The following is an 18,066-nucleotide window of genomic DNA, read 5'->3' as shown; positions in this document are numbered from 1 at the left end:
GCTAGATAACTTGGTATAGTGATGCCAAGTGTATAACACCGACATCGATCGGTGGGGGAGTCGAGCGCCTCGAACCACTTGGACTTGACCGCCTCGGCAAAACCGGGCTGGCATAGCCAAACTCAAAATGGAACTATGGCGGCGGCCGAGGACTAGTTTCCCTGTATGACAACAAGGGGACATGATCTGACCAGTGGCGGTGCCAGCACCAGGAGGCTGTGCGTTCAAATGCAGTAATCTTTTTGAAATGTCTTATTTTCTTGTATACATATGAATAAAATTACGCTTTCAATCAAAAAGGTTATGGGGTCAGCTGACCGCACATCTTACATGTAGAATTGCACTGTATCTGACCCGACCCTCCTAGTCAGTAGTCACTGCCCGAAGAGCTGCTAGGGGAAACTTATGCTCCCTTCAAACGCCACACTCATAGTATCGTAGTGCTAAACTCTAATCTTTGTCTATTTTGCTCTTTGAAATTTTTTGAACGCCATCTTCAAAATGCTGAGCCGACAACTGGAAGGAGTCTAAGCCATCAGCACACGCTGTCTACGCTTGATCCAGTTTAGTGATATATGGCCCTGAAACTGATCGAACGAACTAATTCCTATAATATGTGGACACAATCAGTCTCCAGCGTGAATATATCTCCATCAAAAACACACTCGTCTCCTCGACCCCAAAATTAGTGGGCGCAGATCTGCGCCGGTGCGCCGGCCCAACTGTTGGGCCGGTCCAGCACCAGCCATTCGATGCGTGAGACGGGGTCATCAGATTTGCGCAATCGATATCCCTCTGAAAAAATCCTACCGCACCGCACCCGTCCCTTGCCGCACCGCCCCCGTCCCTTGCCGCACCGCAGCAGGCTGCACTTTGCTGCGCCCCCGCCCCCCGCCGCAGGCTGCACCTCGCCAGACCCCCGCCCCTCGCTGCACCGCACCGCGGGCCATCCAACGCCGGCCGTTGACCTCGCAGCACCCATCCCCCACCCCCCCTCCCCCCGCGGATGGCAGCTAGCCACCTCCGCTGTCAGCCGCAACTTGGCGATGTAGTTCGTCCCAACTCCGTCGCTGCCGGCCATCGACACATGCAACACTCGCCGCAGTTGTAGCTAATCCGTGAACGCTGCCGGAACTCGCCGCCGCACTTGAAGCACCATGGCCTCGTGAATGGATGTAGCAAAACACATCGCCACTGGCAGCACAAAAACGAGGTTATTGCAACAAAAATGCCGTCCTCGTTGTCGCCGGTCACAGCTCGGTCGTAAAAGAGCGCCATGGCCGCATGATTGGATGTAGCAAAACACACAAACGGTAGTAGCAAAAAATTGACACGGTTATAGCTTTTCTCCCAATGGTTGAAGCTTTCCCCCGGAGGAAGCTTTTCTGTAAACGATTGAAACTTTTTTCGTTTTGAGCAGCGTTTGGGTGAAATCTTCCTCTATCGTTCGGTTGCAGCAAAATCACAGAGACACGCCATGGCCGTCGTCGAGGAAGATTTCTCAATCTCTGGTTGAAGCTTTTTCATCTGCGGGTTGAAGCTTTTTGTCAAACGGTTGTAACTTTTCCTGTATTTTGTTGTCTGGTTGAAACTTGTTTATCTATTGGATGTATCTTTTTGTGTCCATGGTTGTAGCACGGGAAAATGCCGTTTTCAACTCTCCCAGTACCGCGGTTGCAGCTCCTCCCTGTGGCCATGGTTGTAGCACGGGCACCTCGGTCCTCCCAGCGTTTTGCCTGTCGCTGGTTGCAACAAAAGGGGAAGTGAGGAGGAGGAAAAGGGAAGAGAGGGAGAAGGAAGAAAAAGGAGGTGGGAAGGCGAGCAGCGCTGCAACCTATATCCATGGCTGACGGCGAGCTGCTCCACGCGCTACAATGGGGGAGACGAGATTGGGTCAAATGGAGGCGGAAGGAAGAAGAAGCAAAGAAAAATAAAGAAAAAAGTGAAAACGGTTGGGTCAACTAAACGCGCGCGTGCCAGCGTGTCCCGCGCGTGAAAAAAGGAAGCGACCTGCCGAGCGCTTCGGCCGGCGCACCGTCCCCAAACACTTACCAAAATTAATGTCCAACACTTATCATCATACAAAGAAAGGAAGTAATTAATGCATAAATTAATGAGAAGCTGACTATAGGACTCGAGAGCATATCTATCCTAGAGCATTCACTGATAAAAGCCCCTGCTCGAAGAATCGATCCTGTGCCTTCCGTTGCCTTGAGAGCCGGCACTCTTGCTCGATTGATCGACCGATGCTGTGCCCGGCCACTGGTTGGTGGGCATCTTAAGCAATGGAAGGTCGCCCGTTGTTGGCCCCGGCCGTGACGCTGTGTCCTCCTTGACCGGCGTTGGGCTCGAGGGCCTCGCGATACGTCGGCGACCTAGACGATGGCATGGCGGAGGGGCAGCTCTACGCCCTTTTCTGCCAGGTGGCGCCCGTGGCGTCCCTCCGTATCTGCCGGGACGTCACTGGCAGGTCACTTGGGTACGCCTACGTGAATTTCTACAGTAGGGAGGACGGTGAGTTTGTCTTCATCTCTTTTTTTTCTTTTTTTTGCGGGGTTGTCTTCGTCTCTTTGCATGTTCATCTACTCAGGCTTGGATCGGGGTTACAAAGAACTTACGAGGTTGCGTGGCTTTAGATCTATTTGGTTGTGAAGTCTGTGATTTACTTGATTTCCCGTAGAAGATGTGGCACACCATCGGTTGAAGTTCTATTTTGGCATTTTCTTGTTCTAGTCAACCGAGGCGAGGGTCTTTTGATGGAACGTGCGTAGATAGTGTGTTGACCTGCAGTTTCTAGAACAATGTGTCACTAACATAAGTAGTGTTGGAATCCGTAACCGATTCGGGTTTGCGGAATCTGAAGCTATCGGAATAGGATATATGATTGGCAAGGGCAAATGGACACACACAGTGGTTGCAATTAAATGTGTGTTTACCTACATACCATATATTTCTGTCGTAAAGAAACTGACATGTTCCTATTATTGATGATGTCTATCTTATTCAGGTCGTAACACTATGGAATTGAATCGATTGGCAAGTTGAATTGTAGTTTGTTGTTAAGTTGGGTTGGTTGTTTTCAAATTAGCCAACATTAATTGGTGTTTGTGTCTGAGTGAAAGGCTTCATAGATTGCTTGTGTTTATTATGAACAGAAGAGAATAGGAATTTGGGCTAAAATTCTGTTAAGAGTTCTCCATAGCTTGTGCACCATGGGGTAGAAAAACGCCGTAGAAAATAGTGTTGTCAATCCGACTCAGAACCATATGTATGATTTGGGAAAACTAAGTAGACACACGCAATTGTTCCAATTAATATGTGTTTATCTGTTCGCTGAGTTATGCCGGAAACAAAATGACATGTTCATATTAGTGGTGGTTGTCTATCTTATTTATGGTTTAACATTTGGGAGTTGAATTGTTAGCGAGAGGAATTGTAGTTTTTATTAAATTAGGTCACATGATTTGTTCTCAAGTCAGCCAAGGTTCATCATTGTTACCAATGAGGGAATGACTTCATAGATTGCATTTAGAGATTAGGAAGAGAATGGAATTTTGACTAAATCTCGGTAAGACTTCTTTATAGATTGGGTTTATGCACATTCCATAAAAAAACCAAGACCCACGCTTCGATAGATCACAACAAGAAATATAACTTCAAGGCACTGTAGGTTAGGAAGAGAATGGAATCAGCAGTTTGTAGAACATGTTGCCGAGCACTGAGATCAGTGTTGGAATCCGTAACCGATTCGGGTTTCCGATATGGCAAAAAATCTTCGTGGAAACAAATGCGGTTGAAATACGACTCAGAGTCAGATGTATGATTCAGAAAAGTCAAGTAGGCACACACACCGGTTGTAATTAATGTGTTTTTATCTACCTATATATTTTTTTCACAAACTAAATGTTCCTGTTATTGTTGATGTCTATCTTACTTACGCTGTAATACTTGGATTGAATCGTCAGCGAGAGGAATTGTAGCTTTTTGTGAACTTTGGGTTGGATTGTTTCAAGTTAGCTACATTAATTGTTGATTCCATCTGAGTTTATGGCTTCATAGATTTCTTCTAGTTATTACGAATAGAAAAGAATAGAATTTGGGTTAAAATCCTATTAAGATTTCGGCGTAGATTGTGCACCATGGTGTAAAATTCGATGAGGAAAATAATGTCGCCGAATATGTCGGCATCCGACTCAAAATTGGATATATTATTTTGAAAAAACAAGTAGGCACACACAATTATTTCAATTAATGCATTTTTTCTACTTGTGGGATTCTGTCAAAATGTTATTTTCATATTATTGGCGTCATCTATCTTACTTACGGTCTAACTTTTGGGAGTTGAATTGGTTAGCGAGAGAAAATTTAGCTCTTTGTAAGATTGGGCCACACAGTTTATTTATAAGATAGCCAAGATTCGTAGATTGCACACGGGAATTAAGAACATAAGAGAATGGAAGTAGAGCTTAAATTTCCTTATGATTTCATTGTAGATTGTGCACCATGCATGGTGTAAAACATCATCGTGGAAGTTAACATTGTCACAATCCGACTCAGACTCGGATGTGCATATGGTTAGGAAAAAACAAATAGCTAGAATTTGGTCACAATTAATGTGTGTCTATGTTCTTATTTCTTTCTATCTAAACAGAAGGACATGTTTCTGTTATTGGTGTTGTCTATCTTTTTTATGGTGTAACATTTGGGAGTTGACTTGGTTAGTGAGCTATTTTTTTTAAGTTTAGTCCATGCAGTTTGTTTTCTAGTTTAACCAATATTCATTGTTGTTTCCATTGATGCCTTCATAAGTTGGTGTGGCAATTTGGAAAATATATACAGGAGGGAACTGAATGTGGATTAAAAGTTCGTTAAGAATTTTTCTAGTTTGTGCACCATGGTGTTGAAGTGTGCTACATTACACTAGGTAGTATGATCACGATGGCCCCATGGATTTCATAGTTAACCTAGTCAAATTTTCATGAGTTTATTCATGCTCCACGCTGCCAAATTAGTGAAGAGCGAAATTGTACATAGTTCAAATTGGATATTAGCTTTGCATATCGGACATCCGATAATTGTCTGTTCGATGAACATCCTGTCATATATAATACACCATGTTGTATCGTGGCAATTATACATATACATACATACCTACACTATTGTTTTTATCTTAACCTGAGTTCTTTTTCTTTGTATGTTTGCTTGCCCTACTAGATGATTTGAGTTTAATACTACAATTACCTCTAATAATTTTGTATGTGATTGTTTTGCAGCCAAACGTGCATTAGACTCTTTTACCCCTGCCAACAGGAAGCATATCCGAGTTATGTTCTCGAATAGGGACCCAACGCTGCGATTGAGTGGAAAGGCCAATATATTCATAAAAAATCTTGTGCCAAATATTGATGGCAAGAGCTTGAGTGATATGTTTGGTCGCTATGGCACTATACTATCATGCAAAGTGGCCACTCACTTTAACGGTCAATCAAAAGGGTACGGATTTGTTCAGTTTGCAGAGGAGACATCTGCCAATGATGCCATCGACAACTTGAATGGCAAGTTGGTGAATGGCAAACAAATTTTTGGAGGTCTCTTCATTCGTCGTCCGGAGAGGCATCCAAATATCAGCTTGAGTAATTAATTATACAAATGTATATGTGAAGAACTTGCCAAAGGAATTCACTCACAGTGACCTTCTGCAAGAGTTTGGTCCATTCGGTACAATTACTAGCGTTGTAATCATGAGAGATAATGATGGAATATCCAAATGCTTCGGATTCGTTAACTATGGGCAATTAGAATGTGCTGCAGAAGCTATGAAAAGTCTTAATGGGAAGATGATTAAGGATACAATTTTGTATGTTGGAAGAGCTCAGAAAAAGTCAGAAAGAGAAGCAGAGCTGAAAGAAAACTTTGAGCGTGCGAGAAATAAGAAATTCAAAAAGTTTGAAGGGCTCTGTCTATACGTGAAGAATCTAGATGATAGTATTAATGGTCTAAATCTTAGAGGGTTATTTGAATTTTTTGGTGAGATAGGATCATGCAAGGTACTTCTCTCTTTATTTGCTAGCTAATTTTGTTTCTTAGTATTATAGCTCACCTTCTTAACATTTTTTAGGTTATGGTTGATTCACAAGGAAGGAGCCAGGGTGATGACTTTGTGTCATTTACAACTATTGAAGCTGTCCACAAGGCTGTAAGTAACATGGAGTGATAGGTGTGTTGGGAAAAGTGAGGAAAGAGATATCCTCCACAGAAAAGGTCGAGGAAGATGGACGCGGGTAGAAGGGACGAGACTCATCAAAAGTCACATCCCGAGAAATACGCATCCGACGACCGATAGGATCCCAACAACGAAAACCCTTATGCTCATCACTATAGCCTAAGAAAACACACTCAACACACTGAGTGGTCAGTTTGGTGCGTTCCCGAGGGGCAAGAAGAACATAGCAAACACAGCCAAACAAGCGAAGCGTCGAATAATCAGGAGAACGATCAAAGAGACGCTCGAAAGGAACACCACCCTGGAGAGCAGCGGACGACTGAAGGATGATGAGATAGGTGGAGGTGAATATAGCCTCGGCCCAAAAATGAGGTGGAAGAGAAGCGGCGATCATCAACGCACGAGCCGTCTCAAGAAGGTGGCGATGCTTTCGCTCAGCCACGCCATTCTGAGCATGAGCACCAGGACAAGAGAACTGAGGAAGAGTGCCCTACTCAGCAAGAACACCACACAACATCTTGGAAATATACTCGCCGGCGGAGTCAGCACGGAACACACGAATAGGTGAAGAGAACTGAGTGTGAACCATGGCAGCAAAACGCTTATAGATGGAAAGAACCTCACTGCGAGAAGTCATAAAATAAAGCCAAGTGTAATGAGAGAAATCATCTATGAAAATAATATAGTATCGATGGCCCCCTTTTCAAGCGAAGGGAACCGGACCCCATACATCAGAATGGACCAAATCAAAAGGACGTTGAGACACCGACTCACTAGTAGGGTAAGGTAACTGAATCTGTTTTCCTAGTCTACATCCCTGACACTCTAAAGAGAAATCTCCTGAGACAGACCCCAGAAGACCGCGATGAACTAATGACGACAAGCGAGACCCACAAAGATGACCAAGTCGATGATGCCACTGCTGGAAGGAGCCGGTAGCTGAAGCGACACAAGCGGGTAGACTGGCGATAGTGGTGGCAGCGGAAGGAGCACGAAGCCAGTCTAGCTCCCAAAGACCCTGAGAGTCACGACGGCGAGGGCCAGCCCCAACCAAAATGTGCGTTCGACGATCCTGAACAGAACAAGAGTCAACGTCAAGGATGACGCGACAACCAGAATCAGTAAGTTGACCGGCAGAAAAAAGATTCATGGTAAGTCTTGGAACATGAGCAACATCAGGAACAGAGTAACAAGGTGTGGTAAGATTGCCTCGACTAGCAACAGAAAGAGGAGTACCATCATTAGTGAGTACATGAACAGGAAAATCAAGCGATTTAAGAGAGGACAAATCTGAAGAATGAGAACACATGTGAAAAGAAGCTCCGGAGTCCAGAACCCACGGGGATGTACCTGACTGTGTAGAGGGTGGTTGCTTAGTGCGGGAAGCATCAGTCACAGAACCTGCAGTACCCGTCGAAGGAGAACCTGAAGCGGCAAGCAGACGCTTAAGTCGCAGAATATCCTGCTCAGTCAAGGCGGTGGCTGAAGATGTCGAAGTAGAAGAAGTCCCTGAAGCTGACGATCGCGCCTTACGCAGGTGTTTCTTCTTCTGGAAGCACTGAGACTCAACATGACCATCCATCTTACAGTAGCCGCAGTGAGGACGAGACCGACCCTGGCCGCCCGTAGGAGTAGGCAAGAGCGGCGGAGCACTCGAGTGGGAAGGAGTCGGTGCAGCAGGCATAGCAGGAACTCGAGTAGCGAGCACAGAGGGAACCTCAAGTAAACCAGCGCCACGGAGGCGAGTCTCCTTAGCACGGATCTCAGAAAGCGCCTCCATGAGGGAGATACGACCACGAGCAAACAACTGAGCGCGCCGGGGCTCAAACTCCTTACGGAGTCGAGACAAGAACTTGTAGACACGATGAAACTCCAAATCAGCCCGCACAGCCTGGCAACACTGACAAGTATGACAACCAGCAGTGCGGAGAGAATCAAGCTGACGCCAGATAGCAGAACTCTGTGCATAGAACTCATCAACAGTGGAGTCACCCTGCTGAAGAGCATGCTCCTGACGAACCACAGACAGGTATAAGGCATCACCAGAGGGCTGATAGCGCTGACGAAGCGAGTCCACATCTCAAATACAGTAGAGAGGCCGAGAAACTCAGAGGCAAACCGAGGCATAACACTAGCAGTCAAAACAGCTGCAGCACGAGCATCATCATCAAGCCACTGAGTGTAAGCAGACGGAGCTGCATGATAAGTCTGAAATGCGTCCTCATAGGTCTGAACCTGCTCATCATAAGCAAGAATGGCAGTGTCATCAGCCAGCTTAGCTGCATCCTTTGCAGCCTGATCAGCGTCAGCAGCAAGAACCGGTGACATCGGCGGAGTAGGAGCCACAGGAGGAACTGGACACGGCGGACTGAGGACCTCGCCAGAAAGAATACCCCAAAGACGAAGGCCACGCATGTGACTGCGCATGAAGCCAACAAACTCGATGAAGTTAGTGCCATCAAAAATCACCGGACAACGAGGAACTGCGACATAGCCCGTAGATGTAGACATAGTACCCTTTTTTCAACGGAAGCAGACGGAAAACTGAACAGCCAACGCACACGCACAACTAGCAGAAGTGGAGACCAAGTCCACGTGGGCGAACACTACTTCCAGCACCAACGATGCAGCAAGGGCGAGCAGCGGAGACCAAGTCCACGCGGGCGAAGACCACTTCTAGCACCAACGATGCAGCGAAGACCAAAACGGGTGGCGACTGAGGCGGGAGTCTCGATCGGAAGCAGAGGACGATCCAGAAATCGGCAGCAGCGCGCGACCTTCTCTGCTCGATCTGGGCAGGGAAATCGATCGAGGCGGTCGGGCCGAGCGATCAGGGGCGACGGCGGGAGTCTTCGATCGGGGGTGGCAGCTATCAGGCGATGGCGGGCCTCACGAGACAGAGGCGGACGAGGGCGGGTCGAGCAGATTGATCTGGGCGACAGGAAGTCTCGATCGGGGTGGGAGGGAGAAAAAACTAGTAGCAGCCTGAGGATTTGGCCACCATGGAGAGTCAGCGCAGCCAAGGATGGAGGCGTCGCGACGGAGGTGGATCTACAGCACGAGTTGCGCGTGCTATAAAATTGACCTAGCTCTAATACCATGATAGGAATATGCAACTTGTATTTCCAGATGGCCATAGGCCAGTATATATACATGTACAGGTGTGGAATATATGCAGGAAACCCCTTATACAATAGGGTAAATACGAAAGGTTACATGGCTCTATATATATAACTCTGACACTAGCAACCGTGGTACCACAAAATTTTGCTCCCCGTCAGTTGTACGTCGGCTCAGGAGTGCCTCGCATGTTCCCACCACAGGTTCCTGCAGGCTTCGGGTATCAGCAATTCCCACAACAGCATTTCACTCCTTGGGTTCCTAGCGGCATGACCCCATATACGTATAACATGCTGAAGCCACTGTACCATGCTGCGCGTGGTGTGCATCAAGAAATCAATCTACACCGACAGGTATTATGGCATGAGAGATGACCATTTTTTGACTTAATGTTTTTAATCCTTAATGCATCAGCTGTTCTTGCAAAGTGCATCCAGCCGTGCCCATGTTCAGATTATGTCACAAGTAGTCAATTCACCAGACTTTGGTGCTTTCACTATGCAAATGGTGTACCCAAATGCGAACCAAGCCTTCACATACCTGCCGAATGGTATAAATGTAAATACCAACTCTGTGATGGTTCCCCCGGGCTTCGCACAAACTGATAATACTGTCTGGTGCTCCGTTTATTCCAAGCAAGAACGCCACTACCACTGCTGTAGATTCTTCTGACTCGGAGAAACAACATCTCGTAAGGACAACCGAATTATATTAGGACGTGCTAATTTCACAGTTACAAGTTTTACTTGTCATGCATGTTTATAAATTGGCCATTTATGTCAATGAAAGGTGATTTTCAGTTTGGTTGTATATTTTGTTTACCTTGCAGACTCAAGGCGAGAAATTGTACCCACTGGCTGAACAGCTTGAGCCGTTATCAGGAGGGAAGGTGACAGGGATGCTGGGTGAAGCAATGGAAGCTCAGCAGAGAAGCAAAGTTGAAGAGGCCAGCGATACTGTTGACCTTGCATCCGTACCATCATCCTTGACCTTGAGTGCTTTGAGCGATGCTACCCACCCCACTTCTGCACCATCGTCCACAAGTGCTTCCGGTGACGCTGCTAAGCATGCTTCCACATCGTCATCCTCGAGTGCTTGAATGCTGATTCCTAACATCTCTATCGACCTGGAAATTAGATGGTTGGACAATGTTTAAGAAGATTCCTGATTTGATGTTACTTCATGATATTTTCAGTCAAGAGTTTTATTCTTATTTGTTTGTTCTTAGGTTAAAGTGCAACTGCATTTCCACCAATATTCAGGATAACTTTAGACGGTGTCCTCTCCCTTACGGCAAGGTAAGTTTTAATGGTATCGGTTTAATAATCGGGACGACAACAACCAAAAGTGCAAAATAGGGTGCTATGGTAAATAGCTGCAGCCTCTAAATCGGCTAGATTATTGGCACTAAACATGAGCTAAATGGCGCTAAACTGGGACAAGTAGCATTTGCTTTTCTCTTCTACTCCCTCCGTAAACTAATATAAGAGTGTTTAGATCACTATTTTAGTTATCTAAACACTCTTATATTAGTTTACAGCGGGAGTACAACTTACCTGCTAACATTTTGTTGGCCGAGCTCCAGATATAAGGTACCCGAGAGCTCGGTCTATGAAAGAACTTTGCATATTTTGTAACACAGTATCCTTGGGAAAAAGCCCTCTGGGGCACGCGGCAGCGGCATGAACATGTGCAGTAGGCTGGTGAAGGTGGTGAGCGACCATAGGAAAGTTAAGATATTGTGAGCGGCATGAACATGTTTCAAAGGAGATGTCGTTTACCTGGATCTGCTAAAATGTGTGGAATGAATAAATTGTCTTTTCTAAACAGGAAATGTAGAAGATTAAATTTGGACAAGTAGCATTTATTTTTCTCTTCTCTACAACTTATCTCTCATGCATATTAATATCCAGCACACCTTCCTGGGGAAAAAACCCACTCCTCCATGACACAACTAAAATCCTAAGCCCCCTCGATGCCGTGCAACGCCCAAGGGTGTACGCGGTGTACCGTGTACCACTAGCCCGTGCCAAACGTAAGTGTGCCAGCGGGTTGCAGAACTTGTTGACGGTGGCTGCATGAACATATGCAGTGGGAATGCTGAGGGTGGTGAGCGACCACAGGAACGTTAAGAGTATTGCGATCATCTCACGATTGCTAGATGTTTCATGTGATGTAGTACAACTGTTATGCAGTTTGTATGCAGTTTGTTTCATGGAAACCATCCCCACAAATCACGCCAGGTGATCAGCTTTTTGTGCTTCCTCCATATTCTTTGGTTTTTATTCCAAAACTAAAGAAAGCATGCACCGAAAGCATGCATTGTGCTGAATCATTTTCTCTCTTCTAATTCAACGTGTGTCCCAAGCATTTTATATGGACCAACGAAGAACTTGTATTAATTGGAGGGTAATAAAAAGCATCTACATAGGGCGCCCCAAATCGGCCTAAAATGCCTAGACTGCCTGCCCGGACACTGACGGTCACGTTTTTTTTTAACCCAGACGGAAGTCTCAAACGGGCCTCAAACGCCCGGGCTGATCGGCACCCTCATATCTAGCCCAAATATGGGGCCGATATGGGGTGGCCCGGGCGTGTCAGCCTGATAAGCCCGGCCCACCACCGACCCCACGGCTGTCCCTTAAAAAAACCCATTCGGCTCATTGCTCCAAAACCTAGCTCACTCATTCTTCTCTCTCGCTCCATCCTCTCCTCTCCCCGCATCGTTTCCGATCGAATCTGGCACAATGTCGAGCTCCGGCAGCCACTCCGACTTCGATCCGTACTATGAGCTTGCCCTCCGCATCGCCTTTGGAGCGGTCCAAGGTGGAGACCGGGGGAAGCTCCGGATCTGCAACCTCGCCGCAGCATAGCTTCCCCGTCGGTGCAGCTCGGACGCCGGCGTTGGCCCCTTCCGCCCCGTGCGCAGCTCCCACAGGCGGACAACGCAATCCGCGCCTCCCCTACACCGTCCCCTGCCCCCGCCGGATGCTGCTTCCCCACGCAGGCAGCGGTAGGTGCATGTGCCCGCCCCGCCGGCCACCGGACGCGCACGCCAGAATCAGAGGCGCGCGCCGCCCGCCGCAAGCGGCAGCGGCAAAGGGAGATGAGGGAGGCGGAGTAGTCAGTGCGCCTTCGCCAGGGGATGGAGGCGGAGCCCGACGAGGACGCGCGGCTCTTCGAATGGGTCTACCGCTGGTAGCTTACGACTGCGAAGACGGATGCGCGGCGGCTCCGGCGGAAGAATGCCAAGGCGCTCCAGATTGCCATTGAGCAGTCCGAGCGTGAGGCGGCTCGGCTCGCGAAGCTCAAGCGTTAGCAGTACAGGAAGGTTCGACGGCTAAAAGGGCTCGTCATCCTCTCAGACACCTCCGATGACGACGACCACCACGGCTCCTCGTCGGACGGCTCGGACGATCTGCCACCAGCCGGCGATGCCTACTACTGCGCTGACGACGAGAAGGGCAAAGGGCCGGCGAGGGGGTGGTGAATCTCCGCCGTCTCTGTCTTCAATTACATGTTTTTAGTAATCTAGTTTAAATTTGTCCGTCCTTTATGTGAATTATGTGAACTATGGCGATCTTTTGGACATCCGTCGGTGATCTTTTGGAGATTGAAATGTGCATTCCTCTGTCTGATTCTATGTTTATGTGACGATCTACGTTGCATGCTAGTATGGATATGAGGGACGGGAAATGAGATACACAGATGTGTGGACGGCAGGATTTGAGGAGTGCCCGGTCAGTGCCCGCGGACGTGCCCAAGCGCGTCTATGAGCTTTTGAGGGCCTGGATTTGCAGGCCGTGGCTGTAGATGCTCTAACACCATGGGTCATGCGAACACATCACTACCACCATGAGCCCTCTAATTCTACTAGTACCACCAGTATGGCTAGTCCAAACCTAAAACTACGTTCACATGGCGTCGAGGTGAGCGGTCCCACTATTAGCAGTACAAGTACTCTTGGCACGCAACTTCCGCTATGGGTCGTCTCGGCCCTAACTAACGGTACTTGTGGGTCATTCGGACAATGACTACCTGTAGTGGTGAGTCCGAACAAGCAAGGCCCGTAGTTCTGGGCCATCCTCTAGAGGTACTATTAACTCTGTGGTTCTTTACGTCTAAGACTATGGTCATCCACAAGTCGTCCACAACGAGTAAGACCAGTACTCATGACAAAAATTGATTGTCACCTACTTCGAACCCAAAACTACATTCAGAACTGCTATGACCACTAAGATCTGTCAGTTCTATATTGAGTTAAACTGAGAAGTGTGCAGATAGTCTTGGCAGTGAACACCGCTACGGCTTGTTTGGACCTAGAGTAGTAGTTTGGGTGTGACACCTGTACTAGTAGTATGGTTCATCTTATGATCATTGTGGGTTCGGACGACTAAGACCGGTCATAGTCGGCTCCGAGGAGTATGATCACGCGGACACATCACTACCACCATGAGTCCTCTAATTCTACTAGTACCACCAACTATGGGTAGTCCGAACCCAGAACTACATTCACATGGCGGACAGGTGGGCAGTTCCACTACTAGTAGTACAAGTCAGATGATTTTTCACAAAATGCATTACAGGATTTTTCACACAAAGTAAAATGTACTGTATTACACACAAAGTAACTCTGATGTCGCAACAAAGACACTACAGGATTTTTCCTCTCCACAAAATGCATTTAACATCAAGTTTATCCCAACTAAACCAATAGTCTATTTTACAAGTCACCAACCACCAGCAGGTTTAAAGCATGAATGATGCAATCAGACATCACCAAAAGATTCAGCACATGGTTCCCAAAATCAATCAGTAGGGGACACTTTTACAGTCATTGTAGGCGACCTTGAGTCATACAATACATCTGCACACATAAGAGATGCATCAACCTTTAATCTTATATAAATCATGCAAAATTCTATTCATTCACAATCACGGAAAAATCGTCAGAATAATAATGAAAGGGCCAGCAAGTACATATATTGCGGAGAAGGAACTTCAATTAAGTAAACAAAGAATTCAAATGTTCAATGATGAAAGGAAAGGCGAAGTTGCTCCTTACAAGCATAGGTCAGGCAGCTTTTGCTTGTGTAGCGGCCTGCGCCGGCCTCATCTTCACCACCGCCAAAGTGCACGACGGCTACAGGCTCACCCGTGCAGCCATAGTAATGGCCGCAATCTCCCATGCGGGACCCCGCAGGAAGATTACACTAGTAGAAAAAGGGGCTTTCGTTCGGGCCTGGCCAGCCCACTAGTCCTGGTTCTGCCACGAACCGGGACCAATGGAGGCATTTGTCCCGGTTCAAGAGCCCAGGGGGCCGGCCGGGTCCTCGTGGGCATTGGTCCCGGTTCGTCTGGGCCCATTTGTCCCGGTTCCTAGCACGAACCGGGACCAATGGGCCTCGCTCCTGGCCCACAACCATTGGTCCCGGTTCGTGGCAGGAACCGGGACAGAAGGAAGGCCTTTAGTCCCAGTTCCATCCACGAACCGGGACAAATGAGTTGCCTATATATATACCCCATTGCCGGCGAGCAGAGCACTCCATAGTGCTCTGTTTTTTGCTGGCCGGCAAGGGGGAGGGCATTGGGTGCTCTAGCTCACCTCCTATGCACATGAGGTGTTCGATGAAATGCCCGAGCCACACTAGTTAAGCTTTCTCCTCTCGAAGCTCGACCTCCGAGCTCCATTTTTCCCGAGATTTGTCTAGGTTTATATTAGCGGTCCGTCACGCCCCGTCCCCGTCCTCACCTGTGGGTTGAAGCTTTTTGTCAAACGGTTGTAACTTTTCCTGTATTTTGTTGTCTGGTTGAAACTTTTTTATCTATTGGATGTATCTTTTTGTGTCCATGGTTGTAGCACGGGAAAATGCCGTTTGCAACTCTCCCAGTACCGCGGTTGCAGCTCCTCCCTGTGGCCATGGTTGTAGCACGGGCACCTCGGTCCTCCCGGCGTTTTGCCTGTCGCCGGTTGCAACAAAAGGGGAAGTGAGGAGGAGGAAAAGGGAAGAGAGGGAGAAGGAAGAAAAAGGAGGTGGGAAGGCGAGCAGCGCTGCAACCTATATCCATGGCTGACGGCGAGCTGCTCCACGCGCTACAATGGGGGAGACGAGATTGGGTCAAATGGAGGCGGAAGGAAGAAGAAGCAAAGAAAAAGAAAGAAAAAAGTGAAAACGGTTGGGTCAACTAAACGCGCGCGTGCCAGCGTGTCCCGCGCATGAAAAAAGGAAGCGACCTACCGAGCGCTTCGGCCGGCGCACCGTCCCCAAACACTTACCAAAATTAATGTCCAACACTTATCATCATACAAAGAAAGGAAGTAATTAATGCATAAATTAATGAGAAGCTGACTATAGGACTCGAGAGCATATCTATCCTAGAGCATTCACTGATAAAAGCCCCTGCTCGAAGAATCGATCCTGTGCCTTCCGTTGCCTTGAGAGCCGGCACTCTTGCTCGATTGATCGACCGATGCTGTGCCCGGCCACTGGTTGGTGGGCATCTTAAGCAATGGAAGGTCGCCCGTTGTTGGCCCCGGCCGTGACGCTGCGTCCTCCTTGACCGGCGTTGGGCTCGAGGGCCTCGCGATACGTCGGCGACCTAGACGATGGCATGGCGGAGGGGCAGCTCTACGCCCTTTTCTGCCAGGTGGCGCCCGTGGCGTCCCTCCGTATCTGCCGGGACGTCACTGGCAGGTCACTTGGGTACGCCTACGTGAATTTCTACAGTAGGGAGGACGGTGAGTTTGTCTTCATCTCTTTTTTTTCTTTTTTTTTGTGGGGTTGTCTTCGTCTCTTTGCATGTTCATCTACTCAGGCTTGGATCGGGGTTACAAAGAACTTACGAGGTTGCGTGGCTTTAGATCTATTTGGTTGTGAAGTCTGTGATTTACTTGATTTCCTGTAGAAGATGTGGCACACCATCGGTTGAAGTTCTATTTTGGCATTTTCTTGTTCTAGTCAACCGAGGCGAGGGTCTTTTGATGGAACGTGCGTAGATAGTGTGTTGACCTGCAGTTTGTAGAACAACGTGTCACTAACATAAGTAGTGTTGGAATCCGTGACCGATTCGGTTTTGCGGAATCTGAAGCTATCGGAATAGGATATATGATTGGCAAGGGCAAATGGACACACACAGTGGTTGCAATTAAATGTGTGTTTACCTACATACCATATATTTCTGTCGTAAAGAAACTGACATGTTCCTATTATTGATGATGTCTATCTTATTCAGGTCGTAGCACTATGGAATTGAATCGATTGGCAAGTTGAATTGTAGTTTGTTGTTAAGTTGGGTTGGTTGTTTTCAAATTAGCCAACATTAATTGGTGTTTGTGTCTGAGTGAAAGGCTTCATAGATTGCTTGTGTTTATTATGAACAGAAGAGAATAGGAATTTGGGCTAAAATTCTGTTAAGAGTTCTCCATAGCTTGTGCACCACGGGGTAGAAAAACGCCGTAGAAAATAGTGCTGTCAATCCGACTCAGAACCAGATGTATGATTTGGGAAAACTAAGTAGACACACGCAATTGTTCCAATTAATATGTGTTTATCTGTTCGCTGAGTTATGCCGGAAACAAAATGACATGTTCATATTAGTGGTGGTTGTCTATCTTATTTATGGTTTAACATTTGGGAGTTGAATTGTTAGCGAGAGGAATTGTAGTTTTTATTAAATTAGGTCACATGATTTGTTCTCAAGTCAGCCAAGGTTCATCATTGTTACCAATGAGGGAATGACTTCATAGATTGCATTTAGAGATTAGGAAGAGAATGGAATTTTGACTAAATCTCGGTAAGACTTCTTTATAGATTGGATTTATGCACATTCCATAAAAAAAAACAAGACCCACGCTTCGATAGATCACAACAAGAAATATAACTTCAAGGCACTGTAGATTAGGAAGAGAATGGAATCAGCAGTTTGTAGAACATGTTGCCGAGCACTGACATCAGTGTTGGAATCCGTAACCGATTCGGGTTTCCGATATGGCTTTGTGTCATTTACAACTATTGAAGCTGTCCACAAGGCTGTAAGTAACATGGTTTAGTTGTATGCAAACGTGCCCAATGCATCCAGTTGACTAGTTTAGATTATTAAATCATCTTTAATCAATGTGATAGATTTTTTTTGACTATGATCAATGTGATAGATTGACGGGATGAACAGGAAGATAGTTGGCAAAAAGCCATTGTATGTTGGTGTAGCTCAATGCAAAGAGGAAAGACGAGCGATGCTAGTGGTAAGTCTTTCCCAAGTGATCATTTTGTACATTAGGTGCCTTCTGCTGATAAGTGATAAGTAGTGACTTCTTTTAATTAATCTTATATGTTGATAAGTGATGTTTGAGTTCTAATATTGCTATGTGTCCATGTCTACTACATGTCCAATTATTTACGTATTATTTGTTTCATTTTTACACATAGCTGATGAACTAAAAGAAAATATGTTCAGTTATAAATAAGTTGTATATTGTCCCATCCTAAGAATAACATAGACTGAGAATCAATGTGGATGTGTGTTAACAAAATAGTTATTTTTTTACCGTCCAAATAAAGTTAAGTAAAAGAAGTTCTCTCTTGTCACCTGTGTGTCATTGAATATTTGAACATTAGATCTGCAACTATTTCAAGAATATATACAAGGGACACAGCACAAGCTTAATGCTACTGACATTGTTTCTAGGCACACTTTGCCCGTACTCAGAACGAAGGAATTCTAGC

At 46.6% G+C, this 18,066-nt stretch overlaps 1 protein-coding gene across 1 annotated transcript; it reads left to right on the top strand.

Moving 5' to 3' along the window:
• The first annotated feature begins 2,387 nt into the window (after window positions 1-2,387).
• LOC123073987 (polyadenylate-binding protein 5-like) lies at window positions 2,388-17,641 on the top strand. The gene is made up of 6 exons (XM_044496955.1): window positions 2,388-2,514; window positions 5,274-5,563; window positions 5,664-6,047; window positions 6,119-6,196; window positions 17,496-17,585; window positions 17,621-17,641. The coding sequence occupies exons 1-6, from the start codon at window positions 2,388-2,390 to the stop codon at window positions 17,639-17,641; spliced, it is 990 nt and encodes a 329-aa protein (XP_044352890.1).
• The last annotated feature ends 425 nt before the right edge of the window (window positions 17,642-18,066 follow it).

Source organism: Triticum aestivum, chromosome 3D (genome assembly GCF_018294505.1).
Source record: "Triticum aestivum cultivar Chinese Spring chromosome 3D, IWGSC CS RefSeq v2.1, whole genome shotgun sequence".
NCBI classification, from domain to species: domain Eukaryota; kingdom Viridiplantae; phylum Streptophyta; class Magnoliopsida; order Poales; family Poaceae; genus Triticum; species Triticum aestivum.
The sequence above is the reverse complement of the archived record's forward strand: the minus strand, read 5'-3'. Positions and strand labels throughout refer to the sequence as shown.

Coding starts and splice junctions, on each gene's coding strand:
- LOC123073987 (XM_044496955.1), top strand. CDS start 2,388: ATGGCGGAGGGGCAGCTCTACGCCCTTTTCTGCCAGGTGGCGCCCGTG. Junction 2,515..5,273: donor TTTCTACAGTAGGGAGGACG/GTGAGTTTGTCT, acceptor ATTGTTTTGCAG/CCAAACGTGCATTAGACTCT. Junction 17,586..17,620: donor AAAGACGAGCGATGCTAGTG/GTAAGTCTTTCC, acceptor TTTGTACATTAG/GTGCCTTCTGCTGATAAGTG.